This window comes from Scylla paramamosain, chromosome 4, assembly GCF_035594125.1.
Source record: "Scylla paramamosain isolate STU-SP2022 chromosome 4, ASM3559412v1, whole genome shotgun sequence".
NCBI classification, from domain to species: Eukaryota; Metazoa; Arthropoda; class Malacostraca; order Decapoda; family Portunidae; genus Scylla; species Scylla paramamosain.
The window spans coordinates 23869527-23884717 of record NC_087154.1 but is presented as its reverse complement, the minus strand read 5'-3'; the positions used below and the strand labels follow the sequence as shown (position 1 = coordinate 23884717).

At 38.9% G+C, this 15191-nt stretch overlaps 1 protein-coding gene across 2 annotated transcripts in view; it reads left to right on the top strand.

Moving 5' to 3' along the window:
- LOC135099890 (mediator of RNA polymerase II transcription subunit 27-like) overlaps nt 1-15191 on the top strand; it is a 73000-nt gene that overhangs the window by 11897 nt on the left and 45912 nt on the right. For both annotated transcript variants that reach the window (XM_064002532.1, XM_064002533.1), the window contains exon 2: nt 4575-4792. In XM_064002532.1, coding sequence (XP_063858602.1) covers nt 4575-4792 — 218 coding nt within the window. The remainder of the gene's footprint in view (nt 1-4574; nt 4793-15191) is intronic.

Below are 15191 nucleotides of genomic sequence, written 5' to 3'. Positions count from 1 at the left end.
CCCCACATCACAGGAAAGATATAGGTCTATTAGAATCAGTACAGAGGAGAATGACTAAAAGGATACAGGGGATGAGGAGTATTCTTTACGAGTTGAGATTGAAGTTGTTAAATTTGCATTCTTTAGAAAGACGTAGGTTAAGAGGGGACCTGATAGAAGTCTTTAGGTGGTATAAGGGTTATAACAAGGGGGATGTAGGCAAAATTCTTAGGATCAGCAACCAGGGTAGAACAAGAAATAATGGGTTCAAGCTTGAAAAATTTAGGTTTAGGAAGGAGATAGGAAAAAATTGGTTCTCAAATAGAGTGGTAGATGAGTGGAATGGACTCAGTAATCATGTTGTTAGTGCTAGGACACTAGAGAGCTTTAAGAGAAGATTAGACAGGTTTATGGATGGGGATAATAGATGGAAATAGGTAGGTACATTTCATACAGGGACTGCCACGTGTAAGCCTGGTCGCTTCTTGCAGCTTCCCTTATTTCTTATGTTCTTATATTCATCTCAAGTGTCCTTTCTGACCTTTCTATTGCTGCTGTAGTAGACAGTCACTCTTCTTCTAAATCTATTAACAGTGGTGTTCCTCAGGGTTCTGTCCTCTCGCCCACTCTCTTCTTATTATACATTAATGACCTAAACCAAACTTCTTGCCCTATCCACTCCTACACTGATGATACCACCCTGCACTTTTCCACATCTTTCCATAGACGTCCAACCCTTCAGGAAGTAAACATTTTATGCAGGGAAGCCACAGAACGCCTGACTTCTGGTCTTTCTAAAATTTCTGATTGGGGCAGAGCAAACTTGGTATTATTCAATGCTTCAAAAACTCAATTTCTCCATCCATCAACTCAACACAACTTTCCAAACAACTATCCCCTCTTATTCAATGAAACACAACTGTCCCCCTCTTCTACACTGAACACCCTCGGTCTGTCCTTTACTTATAATCTCAGCTGGAAACTTCACATCTCATCTCTAGCTAAAATAGCTTTTATGAAGTTAGACATTCTGAGATATCTCTGCCAGTTTTTCTCATCCCCCAGCTGCTAATTCTGTACAAGGGCCTTATTCATCCATGTATGAAGTATGCTTCACATGTCTGGGAGGGTTCCACTCATACTGCTCTTCTAGATAGGGTGGAATCTAAAGCTTTTCGTCTCATCAACTCTCCTCTAACTGACTGTTTTCAGCCTCTCTCTCAGTGCCGCAATGTTGCATCTCTAGCTGTCTTCTACCACTATTTTCATGCTAACTGCTCTTCTGATCTTGCTAACTGCATGCCTCTCCTCCTGCAGCTCCAGTGCTCAGCAAGCACTGAGGAATTGATGCAGGAGTTATCCCCTCAAATTGCAGAGCCACAACAATCACAGGCAAGCCCCTGTAGAAGCTAGTCCTAACTCTGCAGGCAGGGTCCTACTGCCCTCTGGACTCCAGTAATAATCAGTAAAATGGCCCTCTAAGTCTAAAAGATATCCCCCTGTTTCTCCTTGCCTCTCTCTGCCTCTTTCATGCACCTCTCTCTGACATGTCTAAGCACTGACTGAGGTATGAGAACATATTCTGCACCTGGTTTCAGGTGATGCTCATGTAGTGACAGGGAATGGGAATAGCAGGGGGAAGGACAGGGAAGGGGAGGAGATGGGCAGCATGCCTTGCCTCACTCTCTACACAACTCACAAACTTGCTTGAAGAAGAACATTGTTTTCAAAGATTATTATGGGTGTATCTTGGGTTCTGGGTGAAAACTAATTAGCAAATCAGAGAGGACAACTCTTTTACTATATTAAATGTCAGTGACAACTAAAGGGAACAAAGAGAAGTGGGTAAATTCTTGAGGGGAATAAAGTGGTGTGGTGGGGAGCAGTCATACAGTAAATTATGGGGTGCAGGCAAGAATTATTGTGCCTCAGGCATCATTATTCTTTCCTCCTTCCCTTTTCTCTCTCTCTGTTTCACTACTTCACTCTCTCTCTTTCTTATTCTTTCTTGCTTCATATATGCCTCTCATAACAATATTCAGTAGGGTATGCGACAATGAACATGATTCATTCAAATGTAGCATTTGTTATAGCAAATGTGCATTATGGCAACTGAAGAACCTATGGGAAAAAATTAATTGGTTTCTGGGAACCAGAAAAATAATTTAAAAAATTCCACAATAAGAAAATCAAAATAATCACATTAAATGTGATTATTTTGATTTTCTTATTGTGGAATTTTTTAAATTATTTTTTTATTATTATTAAATTATTATTTGCAGTAGTGCAAATTTTGCACTACTGCATATGAGATAACAGCAAATATATATACAGTACCCTCCTGAGCTTCACACCTAGTCCTAAATTCTTACCATCCCAAGTTTCATGCTGCTTTGACAAGTAGGGATCACATTTACCTTTTGTCAGCGTGCCATGTATACATACAGTAAAGCCCAATAAACTAGACCCTCTCTCTCTCTCTCTCTCTCTCTCTCTCTCTCTCTCTCCTCTCTCTCTCCTCTCTCTCTCTCTCTCTCTCTCTCTCTCTCTCTCTCTCTCTCTCTCTCTCTCTCTCTCTCTCTCTCTCTCTCTCTCTCTCTCTCTCTGAATACACTTTAAACACTAAACACGTTATTATAGCCTTAGGTTTAAAATACATGGATTTTTAGGATAAAAGGATGGCTAGCCTTTTTGATAAGCAAAGCTTTTCAAGTAGAATTATAGCTATATACTATATATTAATTAAACTTATACACTAATAGTACATAATTTAGTAAATAAGGTGGATATGGATACGTTTATAAGGAAATTAATATATTACGTAGGGTAAGGTGGATGTAAATGTGATGCACATAAGAAGTTAAGAACAGTCCTAAGGATTGCTAAATAGAATTAGACTGATTGAGAATGAACATGAAATTATGTATGTGAAAGTGAGAAAGAGTAAGAAAGGATGAAGCAAAAATAACATCAAATGAATGGGAGAGAGAGAGAGAGAGAGAGTGAGGTATCACTCCCTAGTCCCTTATCTCTGACAGATAAAAGGAAGGGGAGGTGAAAGGGAGGGAGGTTTAAGACCAGACAAAAGAAGGTAGAAGAAAGGAAAACAGGGAGAAAGGGACAGGCACCAGATAGGTGAGCAGCAGCTCACACATTTGGTGAATTAGTCTTGTGAGTTTTAGTTTGTTATTCTGATTAGATTTTTATTAATATTCTAGTGCTTACATGAATGGTAAGTTTGTCTTGCCAGTTTTGGTTTGTTATTGCAATTAAATATTTATTAAAATTACGGTGCTCCCACGAGTGGCAAGTTTGTTTTGCCAGTTTTAGGTCGTTATTTTGATTAAATATTTTTTTTAATTTCAATGTGTTATTGCAGTTGTATGTTATAATGACTATGCATTGTCACACACTTTACTGTTTATATATATATATATATATATATATATATATATATATATATATATATATATATATATATATATATATATATATATATATATATATATATATATATATATATATATATACAGACGTACCTCGGTACTCGACCATAATCCGTTCTGAGGTGGTGGTCGAGCACCGATTTGTTCGAACACCGAAACCAATTTTCCCATAAGAAATAATGGAAAGTCTGGGGAAGAAATACTCGAACAAACTGCGTACGTCTTACTCCGCTGGCGGTCTGAGTCGAACTGACGCTTACCCGCTGGCCGAGAAGGGCCGAGAAGGGCCGAGGAGCGCGTTCGGGTCGACTCGGCTAGTCGAGTACCGAAAATCTGTTCGAGGTCCGATGCATTTTCTACTCGAATTTTTTGGTCGAGCACCGATTTGGTCGAGTATAGAGGCGGTCGAGTACCGAGGTACGACTGTATATATATATATATATATATATATATATATATATATATATATATATATATATATATATATATATATATATATATATATATATATATATATATATATATATATATATATATGTGTGTGTGTGTGTGTGTGTGTGTGTGTGTGTGTGTGTGTGTGTGTGCATATATTTTGTATGAAGATTACTTTTTATATTTAAATATAAGTGCATTGGGAATTTGTATATATACAGTCATCCCTTGTTAACCACAGTTTCAGTTTCCACCATTTCACTTTTACACGGATTGCTGCCAACCACAAATTTATGACAATGGTGTTTATTGTTTTTTTCTTTATTTTTAAAGTTAATTAACAAATAAGATGTTTGTAACCTTGTACATCCAGTTTTCTTTGCCTAAAATTTTTTGGAGTTCAGGGGGGTTTTTAAAGGGGCACTAATTTTTCATGGATTTTTCTTATACACAGGTAGCTGTTATCTAATCCCCATGGATTACAAGGGATGACTGTATTGTCTTATATAATCATAATGATAGTTTTTATATTTGAAATGCTTGAGTAGAATATTTTCTATTTATTTATTCATTTATTTATTTATTTATTTATTTATTTATTTATTTATTTGTTTTTTGTTTTATTTTATTTTTTTCTTCATATCAATTTAGTCTGAAACTACAGAGTTTTGAAATTTAGCATAGTTGCCTTTTTCATGTTCTTTTGTTTGTTTGCAGAAATTTAGTAGAGCACCCAGCAGAATGGCAGCACCAGAAGGCTCTAGTGTAGAAGTTCTCACAGTTAGCCTGAATACCTTGCGCTCCCTGAGGAGTACTGTCACTCAGTTTTTGAAGACACTTGCTGAAGGACCTAAGTATGAAAATAACCAAGATGGAGAAGGTGACTTATTGGAAGTAACAACAAAGGCCATGGGAGAGATAAGGAATAAATTAAGGTAGGAGGTTTGTAACTATGCATTTGTAATAGAAAGGATAGGTAAAAATGTCATGTCTTAAATGCGAAGGATGATCATGTAGTTTTGAGTGTAGGCCTCCACCCATTTATAAATTATTTGCTTTTTAGGACTTTACAAGTGAAATTTAATTAATTAGACTACAGTAAAACTTCTGAAAGTCTTTGCCATCTTGTAAAGATTCTAACTTACTATTATTACTAAAAACCCTTAGAAATCCCTCCTGCAGGTTCAGGATCTTCAGTTTCACCCCCTTTCATCTTTCACAGATGACTGAAGGTTGAGAGATTTAACCTTTGCAGCACCGTCTCCCTGATGCAGTCTTGTTTATGGTTTCCTTTTGCAATCTGATCTGCTCTCTTTTTTGTTCAAATATCACTTAATTTTCTTCACACTTTCCTCTATTTTCTTAAAAAAAAGTATATTGTATTTCTCTTGTTGATTGAATGTTAAAAAAAATAAATAAATAACAATCCCATCTTCATTTTCCATATATGATTTTTGTACTTATCAACTTGTCTCTTCAGGTTTTCATCTCTTCCCTTACCCTTGTTATCTCAGTCCATTCCCATCTTTTTAATCAAGTTGCTGCTGGTAAGAAAAACTTGTATGCAGATGCTAAATGATATGCATGGCTGCTGGGGCAAGAGACTAAGAGTGAGGCTTGTTTGCAGGTGCTGTGTGATGGGGATGGCTGCTGGGATGAGAAACTTAGAGTGAGATGTCTCTTACATCTGCAGCCATGCATATCATACAGCACCTGCACACAAGCCTCACTCTCACTGTCTCATCCCATCACCTCACTCTCAGTCTCTCACCCCAGCAACCATACCCATCATGCAGTATCATCACACAAGACTCACTCTTGGACTCTTGCTGCAGCAGCTATCCCCACTGCACAGCAGTGGCTCTTGAGTAAGCCACATTCTTGGTCTCCCCATCAACAATAAGTATCATTCAGCTTCTGCATACAGGCTTTGCTTACCAGCAGCAACTTAGTTCAAGAGAAAAGGATTGGACTGATAACAAGAATAAGGAAAGAAAGGAAGACCAGAGGAGACAACTGGATAGATCACAAAGATCATATATGATAAATGAAGATCAAGTAATCGGTGAGCCCCTTTTCAGGAACAGTAATATTGAATCATTAAAGAAATACTCAACAGTTTTTGGAAAAAAAGTCAGATGTATAGGGAAAATTAAGTAATATTTGAGACAAGCAAGAGAGCCATCAGACCACAAAAAGAAACTGTAAAATGGACTGCTTCAGGGAGGTGCCATTGCAAAGGCTAAACCTCCCAATCTTCAGTCAGAACCATGAGCCATTTTTAGCATCATGTCATAACCAATGCAATAATACCACAGCATATGTTATGCTAAGTTTGGTCTTGCTAACTATGCTGGTTAACAGCATGGTGCCAACTAACATTTTTTTTTCTATTGAACATTTTCTGACTTGCTGACTTATGTGAAATTCTGAGTTACAGAATGCCAACTTATGGAGGTTTTACTGAATTTTCAATAAAGACTTACATCACACATGGTGAGATAAATTCCTGCAAACATTATTCTAGAATCTCACAAAACACAAGAAGGATATTGTTCCAAATGTATTTGTAATGTTTTTGTCACAAACATGCTGAATGGTAGAGAAATGAGTTATTTGAACTAGTTAAAAAAAATATGAAGTATAGGGTATTAACCCTCAGAAAACAGATAATTTATAAAAATTCTACAGTAAAACTTTAGTTTAGGTCTATCTCAAGTATAAGTCAACCCTTAATTTCTGGCCAGGAAATTAGTAATTTATGGTATACTAGTCTTGGCTGTGCTCTAGTCCCATATAAATCTCTTCAGAAAGATATTTTGACTGGTGATTTGAGTAATGGGTACTACTAGCTTCAAAACTGTACTAGGTTCAATTTCTAGAATCATAGCATGAGTGAAAAATGGAAGTTTTCATAATGGCTGCCAATAAGACTTCTCAGGGCTTAGGATTTGTTATGAAAACATATTACCTTATGGACATTCATAGGGTTTTGGAGTGTTAATTTTGACACATTGGTATCTGTAGGTATTAGATATGACCTTGTCTTATACACAAAATCAAAGATGGCTGCCATTTTGGCCCTCCACAACCAAGTAAAGTGTGTTATCTTTTAAACAGTTTTAGAAAATGAGTAATTTTTATAGTCATAAACTTGTTCAAATACTTTTATTTTTATTTTTTATCATATTGAAGCTTTTACTTATGATAACAGATGGCCACAGATAAGCTGTGAGATCCTGAGCATAGAAAAGTGCTATCAAGAAATTTTCTTTAGCCATATAAAATGCATTTGATAATCATTTAAAGTTAATTTGATTTATATGTGACATAGTTATGACTGAAAGATGACATTTTCATTTATTTTGGCAAGTTATCTCCTGCATATGACAAAATACCACTCATTTGACACCTGCCTTGCTGCACATGATAATATTAAACAAAATTCTCATACCGAATAACTTCAGGGACATGCTGAATGATACATCAGTGAATCAAACTGAATCAGCCAGTCCATCATGAATTTACTGGATGCATAACCCATCAATTAATGATGACAAAATGCCACACATTTAACACATGCCTTAATGTATGCTAGTGATGTATTGGATACTCACCTCCACATCTGCATCCATGGAACATCATCCATGAAAATACTATCCATATTACTATCTGCATTCATGTTTTGAAATAACAAAAGACCCACATCAGTATTCATAACCGCATCTTCAGATACGAAAAAAGCTCCCTCTTCATCTCCACCTCAGCATTAAAGAAACACTAAAGTTGCTTGTGAGTTGAAGCTGGCTAAATTTGAGTGAGTGAAAGTAAGGGTAAGCATGAATGAGGTGAATGGAAAGTAAGCATGAGTGAGTCAAGGGATTAATAGAGTGAGAATGTCTGTGGATGTGAAGGAATAAGTGAGAATAAGCATGAGTGAGTCAGCATGAAGGAAAAAAGCATGAGTTAGATTATGAAAATAAATAAAAGTTCATAATGTGACATTGAGAGTGGGAATGGAAGTGATTGCTAGAGTGGGACTGAGTAAGAGTCAGTTTGAATGAAAGAGAACACAAATGTGAGTGAGTATGAAAGTTAGCAAGAGATGTGAGTGAGTAAGAACAATCCTAAGGATTCCTAAATAGAATGGGACTCACTGAGAATGAAAATGGAATTATGCAAGAGGATGAGAGAGTGAGGAAGCATGGAGATTAAATACTATGGAATGAGTTCAGGGAAGAGAGCCTTTATCTTTATCCCTTTATCTTGGGCAGATAAGGGGAGTGGAGGTGACAGGGAGGGAGGTTTGAGACGAAATGAAAGAGGACAGGAACAGGGAGAGGAAAGGAGTTCATAACGGGAAAAACAAGAGTATATGGGGCAAAAAAGTGGAAGAAAGGTAAAGGATGCAAATGGAAGTATATGGAGAAAGTAGAGGGAACAAATATAAATGGGTGGGTGAGAGATGAGTGAAGAATTGGGGGGAGAGAGGGAAAGTAGTGTGGAATAAGTATTTTCTTTTCCCATCCCTTACTCATTTTTGTTCTTCCTCCATCCACCTTCCTACCCTTCCATTCTACCCCTTCCCCAGTTACATTTTTAATTATGTAGGAAGGGCTTTAGCCAAAGGCACCAAAACTGAGGTGCCAGTCCCTGAACAGAGTCAAAAGTGGTAATCAAATCTCCCTCTTGAAAAAGTTCAAGTCATAGGAAGGTGGAAATACAGAAGCAGGCAGGAAGTTCCAGAGTTTACCAGAGAAAGGGATGAATGCTTGAGAATACTGGTTAACTCTTGCTTTAGAGAGGTGAACAGAATAGGGGTGAGAGAAAGAAGAAAGTCTTGTGCAACAAGGCCATGGGAGGAAGGTAGGTATGCAGTTAACAAGATCAGAAGAGCAGTTGGCATGAAAATAGCAGTAGAAGGTAGTAAGAGATGCAACATTGTGGAGATGAGAAAGAGGCTGAAGACAGTCAGTTAGAGGAGAGGAGTTGATAAGATGAAAAGCTTTTGATTCCACCTTTGATTCCACTATGTGAAGCATACTCCATACATGGACAAATAAGGCCCCTATTCGGAGTTAGCAGCTGGATGGGTGAGAAAAACTGGTAGAGATGACTGAGAATGCCTAACTTCATAGAAGCTATTTTAGCTAGAGATGAGATGTGAAGTTTCCAGTTTAGCTTATAAGTAAAGGACAGACTGAGGATGTTCAGTGTAGAAGAGGGGGACAGTTAAGTGTCATTGAAGAAGAGGGGATAGTTGTCTGGAAGGTTGTATCAAGTTGATAGATGGAGGAATTGAGATTTTGAAGCATTGAACAATAATAAGTTTGCTTTGTCCCAATCAAAAATTTTACAGAGAAGTCAGGCATTCAAAAGCTTCCCTGCATGAACTGTTTACTTCCTGAAGGGTTGACATCTATGAAAAGACATGGAAAACTGCAGGGTGGTATCATCAGTGTGGGAGTGGATAGGACAATAAATTTGGTTTAGAAACTTTAGAAGATCATTGATAAATAATATGAAGAGAGTGGGTGACAGGACCCTGAGGAACACTGCTGTTAGTAGATGTAGGAGAACAGTGACTGTCTGCTGCAGCAGCAATAGAATGGTCAGAAAGGAAACTTGAGATGAACCTACAGAGAGAAGGATAGAAGCTGTAGGAGGGTAATTTGGAAATCAAAGCTTTGTGCCAGACTGTCAAAAGCTTTTAATATGTCTAAGGCAACAGCAAAAGTTTCACCAAAATCTCTAAAAGAGGATGACCAAGATTCAGTAAGGAAAACCAGATCACCAGTAGAGCAGCCTTGATGGAATCCATACTGGCGATCAGATAGAAGGTTGTGAAGTGATAGGTTTTTAAGATTCTTCCTGTTGAGGATAAGTTCAGAAACTTTAGATAGGCAGGAAATTAAAGTAATAGGATGGCAGTTTGAGGGATTAGAACAGTCACCCATTTTAGGAACAGCTGAATATAGGCAAACTTCCAGCAAGAAGGAAAGGCAGGTGTTGATAGACCGAGTTGAAGGAGTTTGACTAGGCAGGGTGCAAGCATGAAGGCACAATTTCGGAGAACAGTAGGAGGAACCCCATTAGGTCCATAAGCCTTTCTGAGGTTTAGGCCAGTGAGGGCATGGAAAACATCACTGCAAAGGGTTTTAATGGATACCATGAAGTAGTGAGAGGGTGGAGAAGAGTGAGGAGCAAGCCTTGAATTATCCAAGGTAGAATTTTTAGTAAAGGTTTGAACGAAGAGTTCAGCTTTAGAAATAGATGAGATGGCGGTGGTGCCATCTGGTTGAAATAAAGGAGGGAAAGGCAAAGAAGCAAAGTTATTGGAGATGTCTTTGGCTAGGTGCCATAAGTCACAAGGGGAGTTAGATCTTCAAAGATTTTTACACTTTCTTTTAATGAAGGAGTTTTTGGCAAGTTGGAGGACATGGCATGATTCTGGGCAGAAATATAAAGCACATGAGATTCATATGATGGAAGGTTCAAGTACTGTTTGTGGGCCACCTCTCTATCATGTATAGCATGAGAACAGGCTTTGTTAAACCAAGGTTTGGAAGGTTTAGGTTAAGAGAAAGAGTGAGAATGTACACCTCCATGCCAGACACTATCATCTCTGTTATGCACTCAGCACACACAGACGGGTCTCTGACGCAGAAGCACTAGTCATTCCAAGGAAAATGAGCATAATGCCTCCTCATGTCCCCCAACTAGCAGAGGCAAAATTCCAGAGGCACCTCCATTTTGGGGGATCCTGAGGAGGGATTGGAGAGATAGAAGATAAAGATATGAAACTGTGATCGGAGGAGCCCAATGGAGAAGATAGGGTGACAGCATAAGTAGAAGGATTAAAGGTTAGGAAAAGGTCAAGAATGTTGGGCATATCTCCAAGACAGTCAGGAATGTGAGTAGGGTGTTGCTCCAGTTGCTCCAGGTCATGGAGGATAGTAAAGTTAAAGGCTATTTCAGCAGGATGGTCATTGAAGGGAGAGGAAAGCCAAAGCTGGTGGTGAACATTGAAGTCTCCAAGAATGGAGATCTCTACAAAAGGGAAGAGAGTCAGAATTTGCTCCACTTTGGAAGTTAAGTAGTCAAAGAATTTCTTATAGTCAAAGGAGTTAGGTGAGAGGTATACAGCACAGATAAATTTTGTTTGAGAGTGACTCTTTAGTCATAGCCAGATGGTGGAAAGCTGAGAAGATTCAAGAGTGTGGGCACAAGAGCAGGTTAAGTCATTGTGCACATAGATGCAACATCCAGCTTTGGATTGAAAGTGAGGATAGAGAAAGTAGGAGAGAACAGAAAAGGGGCTACTATCAGTTGCCTCAGACACCTGTGTTTCAGTGAGGGAAAGAATATGAGGTTTAGTAGAGGAGAGATGGTGCTTTACAAATTGAAAATTAAATCTAAGGCAGCAAATGTTGCAGAAGTTAATGAAAAGTTGAGGGGGTGTCAAGACACTTTGGGTCGATACAAGAGGTGCAGTCCAACCTAGGGACATTTGTGTTCCCCTCTCCAGATGGGGACTCCAAGGCTGGTGTAGGAGTCACCATATTAATTTAGAATTTTGAGTGAAGGTGTGTGGTGAAGCAGGTCTCGTAAATGCTTCGAGCTGGGGTTTTCGTATAATTTCGTATTGTGTGGATTCGATGCCTCGAACCATGGATCTGAGGTTATGTATGGAGATTTCTAAGGGAACTGTGTTAGACTGCCACCATGGGTCATGGTGGTCAGGTCTCTTGCTTGTGGATTCGATGCCTCGAACCATGGATCTGAGGTTATGTATGGAGATTTCTAAGGGAACTGTGTTAGACTGCCACCATGGGTCATGGTGGTCAGGTCTCTTGCTAAGTAAAGTCTTAAGATGATGAAGGCTGTTTCTGCATCCTGCACTGCAATTTACTTAGCAAGAGATTGAAGCAAGTCGAAGATGGACTAACTACTTGAATGGATCCCTGGACAATACGCCTGCAGAATGGAATCACTGGTTTCACACCTTCACCAATTTTCTGGATTCCATATGTGTTGAACCAGCACCAGACAAGCTGAATCTACTTGTGAACCATGTGTCACTGTCTGTCTTCTTTCACATATCTAACTGAGAGACATATGATGAAGCAATCACTGTGCTCAAGACTGTCTGTGTGAAGCCTACTAACATCATCTTCACGAGGCATCTACTTGTTACTAGAAAACAGATTACTAATGACACAGTTGACCAGTTTCTGCACACCTTGAAGTTTAGTATCCAAAGATTGAGAGTTCTGAGCTGTGAATGCCGACACCTACACTCATGATGCTTTCATATCCGGCATCTCTTCACCTATGATTTGTCAGAGGCTTCTAGAGAAGGAAAACCTCACCCTTCCCAAATCAGTGCAGGTGGCTCAGAGCCTGGATTCTGCTTAGTGCAAAGAGGAAGTGTATGTCACTCTTGCACCCTCCAGTAACCTCTCAGCTGCCACTGATGTCTCCCAAGCCAACACTGCTGCTTTCCTTTGGTTTGAAGCTGGAGTTTCGAATATGGATATTGACACTGGGAGCTGGGGAGGATCCCAGCACTGCAGCATCTGTGGTATCCATGTTAATGACTAAGTCTGCTTGTTACTTTTGTGGTAAACCCAGTCATCCTCACTTCTGGTCTCCAGCCCAGAATACCATGTGTTACAAGTGTGGGAGGAAGGGCCACTTCCCCATCGTCTGCAGATCTACAAGGGAAGCTGCCAAATGTAACTCCATCAGCCTCTGCCACTGTGCTGGCCACTATGGCTACTGGTGGCCCAAGCTGTGGAGCCATGACCATGTTTGACTGCTCACCAGTGACCCATTGACAAGAGGTTACTGCTACAGCTTCAAATACTTTCCTAGCTGCTACTAACCTTCCTCGTCATACTACTATTCCAGTTAGGGTGAATAATGTCTATATTAATGCTTTTGTTGACAGTGGTAGTATGTCCAGTTTTCTGCATCCTGATATTGTTGAGCAATTGGCTATCACTACTTACCCTTCACAAGACAGTATTGCTATGGCCTCTTCTCAGGTCTTTAAGATTTTGGGTCATTTTTTGATTTGGAGATTCTAAATAATTCCTACTCTAAAGTCAAGCTTTCTGTACTCCATTATCTATGTCCCAAGATCATTTTAGGGGAAGATTTCACTCAGATACATGATGACCATCTTATCTTTAACTGTGTGTGGAGTGACTTGTATGAAAGTCTTCTCTTTACCCATAACTGAAGATCATAAGCCACCCTCAATCCCTATTTGGAGATTTTCTAAATATGACCAGAATTTCACTCAGGAAGAAGTACAGTCTCTACTGAGCAAAGGCGTGATAGAGCAGAGTCAGTCATGTAGGAGGGCACAGGTCCTAGTAACTAATGATGAGCAGCACAAGCACCACATGGTAGCTGACTCCTTACAAATTATTAACTGCTTCACCCAGCTGGATGCTTACCCCCTTCCTTTTTATTAATGATCTAGTGCATTCCCTGGCAAAGTACAAAGTTTTCAATAAACTAAATCTAAAAAGTGCTTACTATCAAGTCCACCTCAGGGAAAATGAAAAGATATACATTGCATTTGAAGCTGATGAGGGGGTTATGGCACTTAACTTGCATACCATTCAGTTTGAATAATTCATTTCCAGCTTTCCAAAAGGATAATTAACACTAATGCAAGAGTTAACCAGTATTCTCAATCATTCATCCCTTTCTCTGGTAAACTCTGGAACTCCCTGCCTGCTTCTGTATTTCCACCTTCCTATGACTTGAATCCCTTCAAGAGGGAGGTTTCAAGACACTTATCCTTCAATTTTTGACTACCGCTTTGGACCCTATTCTGGGACTAGCATCTCAGTGGACTTTTTTTTTATTGGATTTTTGTTGCCCTTGGCCAGTGTCCCTTTTACATAAAAAAAAAAAAAAAAAAAAAAAAAAAAAAATATATATATATATATATATATATATATATATATATATATATATATATATATATATATATATATATATATATATATATATAATCTCTTGCAACAACCTTAAAGGCACTTTTGCTTAATGAAAGTAAATATCAGTACAGCCTAGCGGAGATATGCTATCTTGGATACTGCATTTCTGGTGGATCTCTTCATCCTTATCCCGAGCACCTTAGACTGTTACTAGAATTGCCTGTCCCTTCTGACTCTACCTCTCTCAAGCACTTGCTGGGTTTCCTATCATATTACTTAGCATGGATTCCTAGCTATTTGAGTCACATCCTTCCTTCTAAATTCAAACTTGTTTCCTCTTGGTAGTTTAGCCATTCACTATTTTGAATCCTTAAAGGAGGAAATTTGCAAGGCATCTTTAGCTACTTTTGATGAGAAGATGCCCCTGCAGGTAAAGATGATGCTTCTGGTACTTCCCTGGCTGCCACTCTCTCCCAACATAACAGACCTATAGCTTTCTTTACTTAAACCTTATCTCCATCAGAAAGACTCCAGCCTACTATAGAAAGGGAAGCCATGACCGCTATCAAAGTTGTACATAAATGGAGACTGTTTCTCATTGAGAGGAGGCTTACTATAGCAAGCAGTGCCTTTCATGTTTAAGATGAATCACTCTTTTAAGAATAAAAATGACAAGATATCACGCTGGTGTCTAGAGCTATCTGGATACCAGTATGACATCCAGTATCATCCAGACAAAGATAATCCTTGTGACACACTGTCTCGAGCTTGTGCCGCCTCAGCTGCCAGCCATGCTCCTCTCGATGAGATTCACGCCTTTTTCTACCATCCAGGTGTTACTCGTTTGTATCATATTGTGAGGTCCAAAAACTTGGCTTACTCTCTGAAAGATGTAAAAAGAATTTGTTTACAATGTACTATTCATTCTGAGTTAAAACCTAGGCTTTACAGGCCTCCCCCAGCTAAACTTATCCACTCTTTGGAACCTTTTGACAGAATATCTGTAGATTTCATAAGGCCTAAACCTTCATGCTTATAGAACAGATATCTCCTTGTTGCTGTTGATGAATACTCTAGATTTCCCTTTGCTTTTCTTTGCCCTGACATGTCTGTTCTCACTGTAATTTTCAGTTTCAAGAAGCTCTTCTCATTATTTAGCTGCCCATCATCAATTCATTCAGAGGCCCCCAGTTTATGTCTCAGGAAGTTTGTAATTTTCTAATGGAGAATGGTGTAGTTTACACCCCCTTCCAGTCCATACCATCCACAAGGTAGTGGCCAATGTGAGAGGGAAAAATGCTACTATCTGGAAAGCTGCACAGTTAGCTCTCAGATCTTAGAAATTCTCTGATACACGCTGGGAATCTGTCCTTGA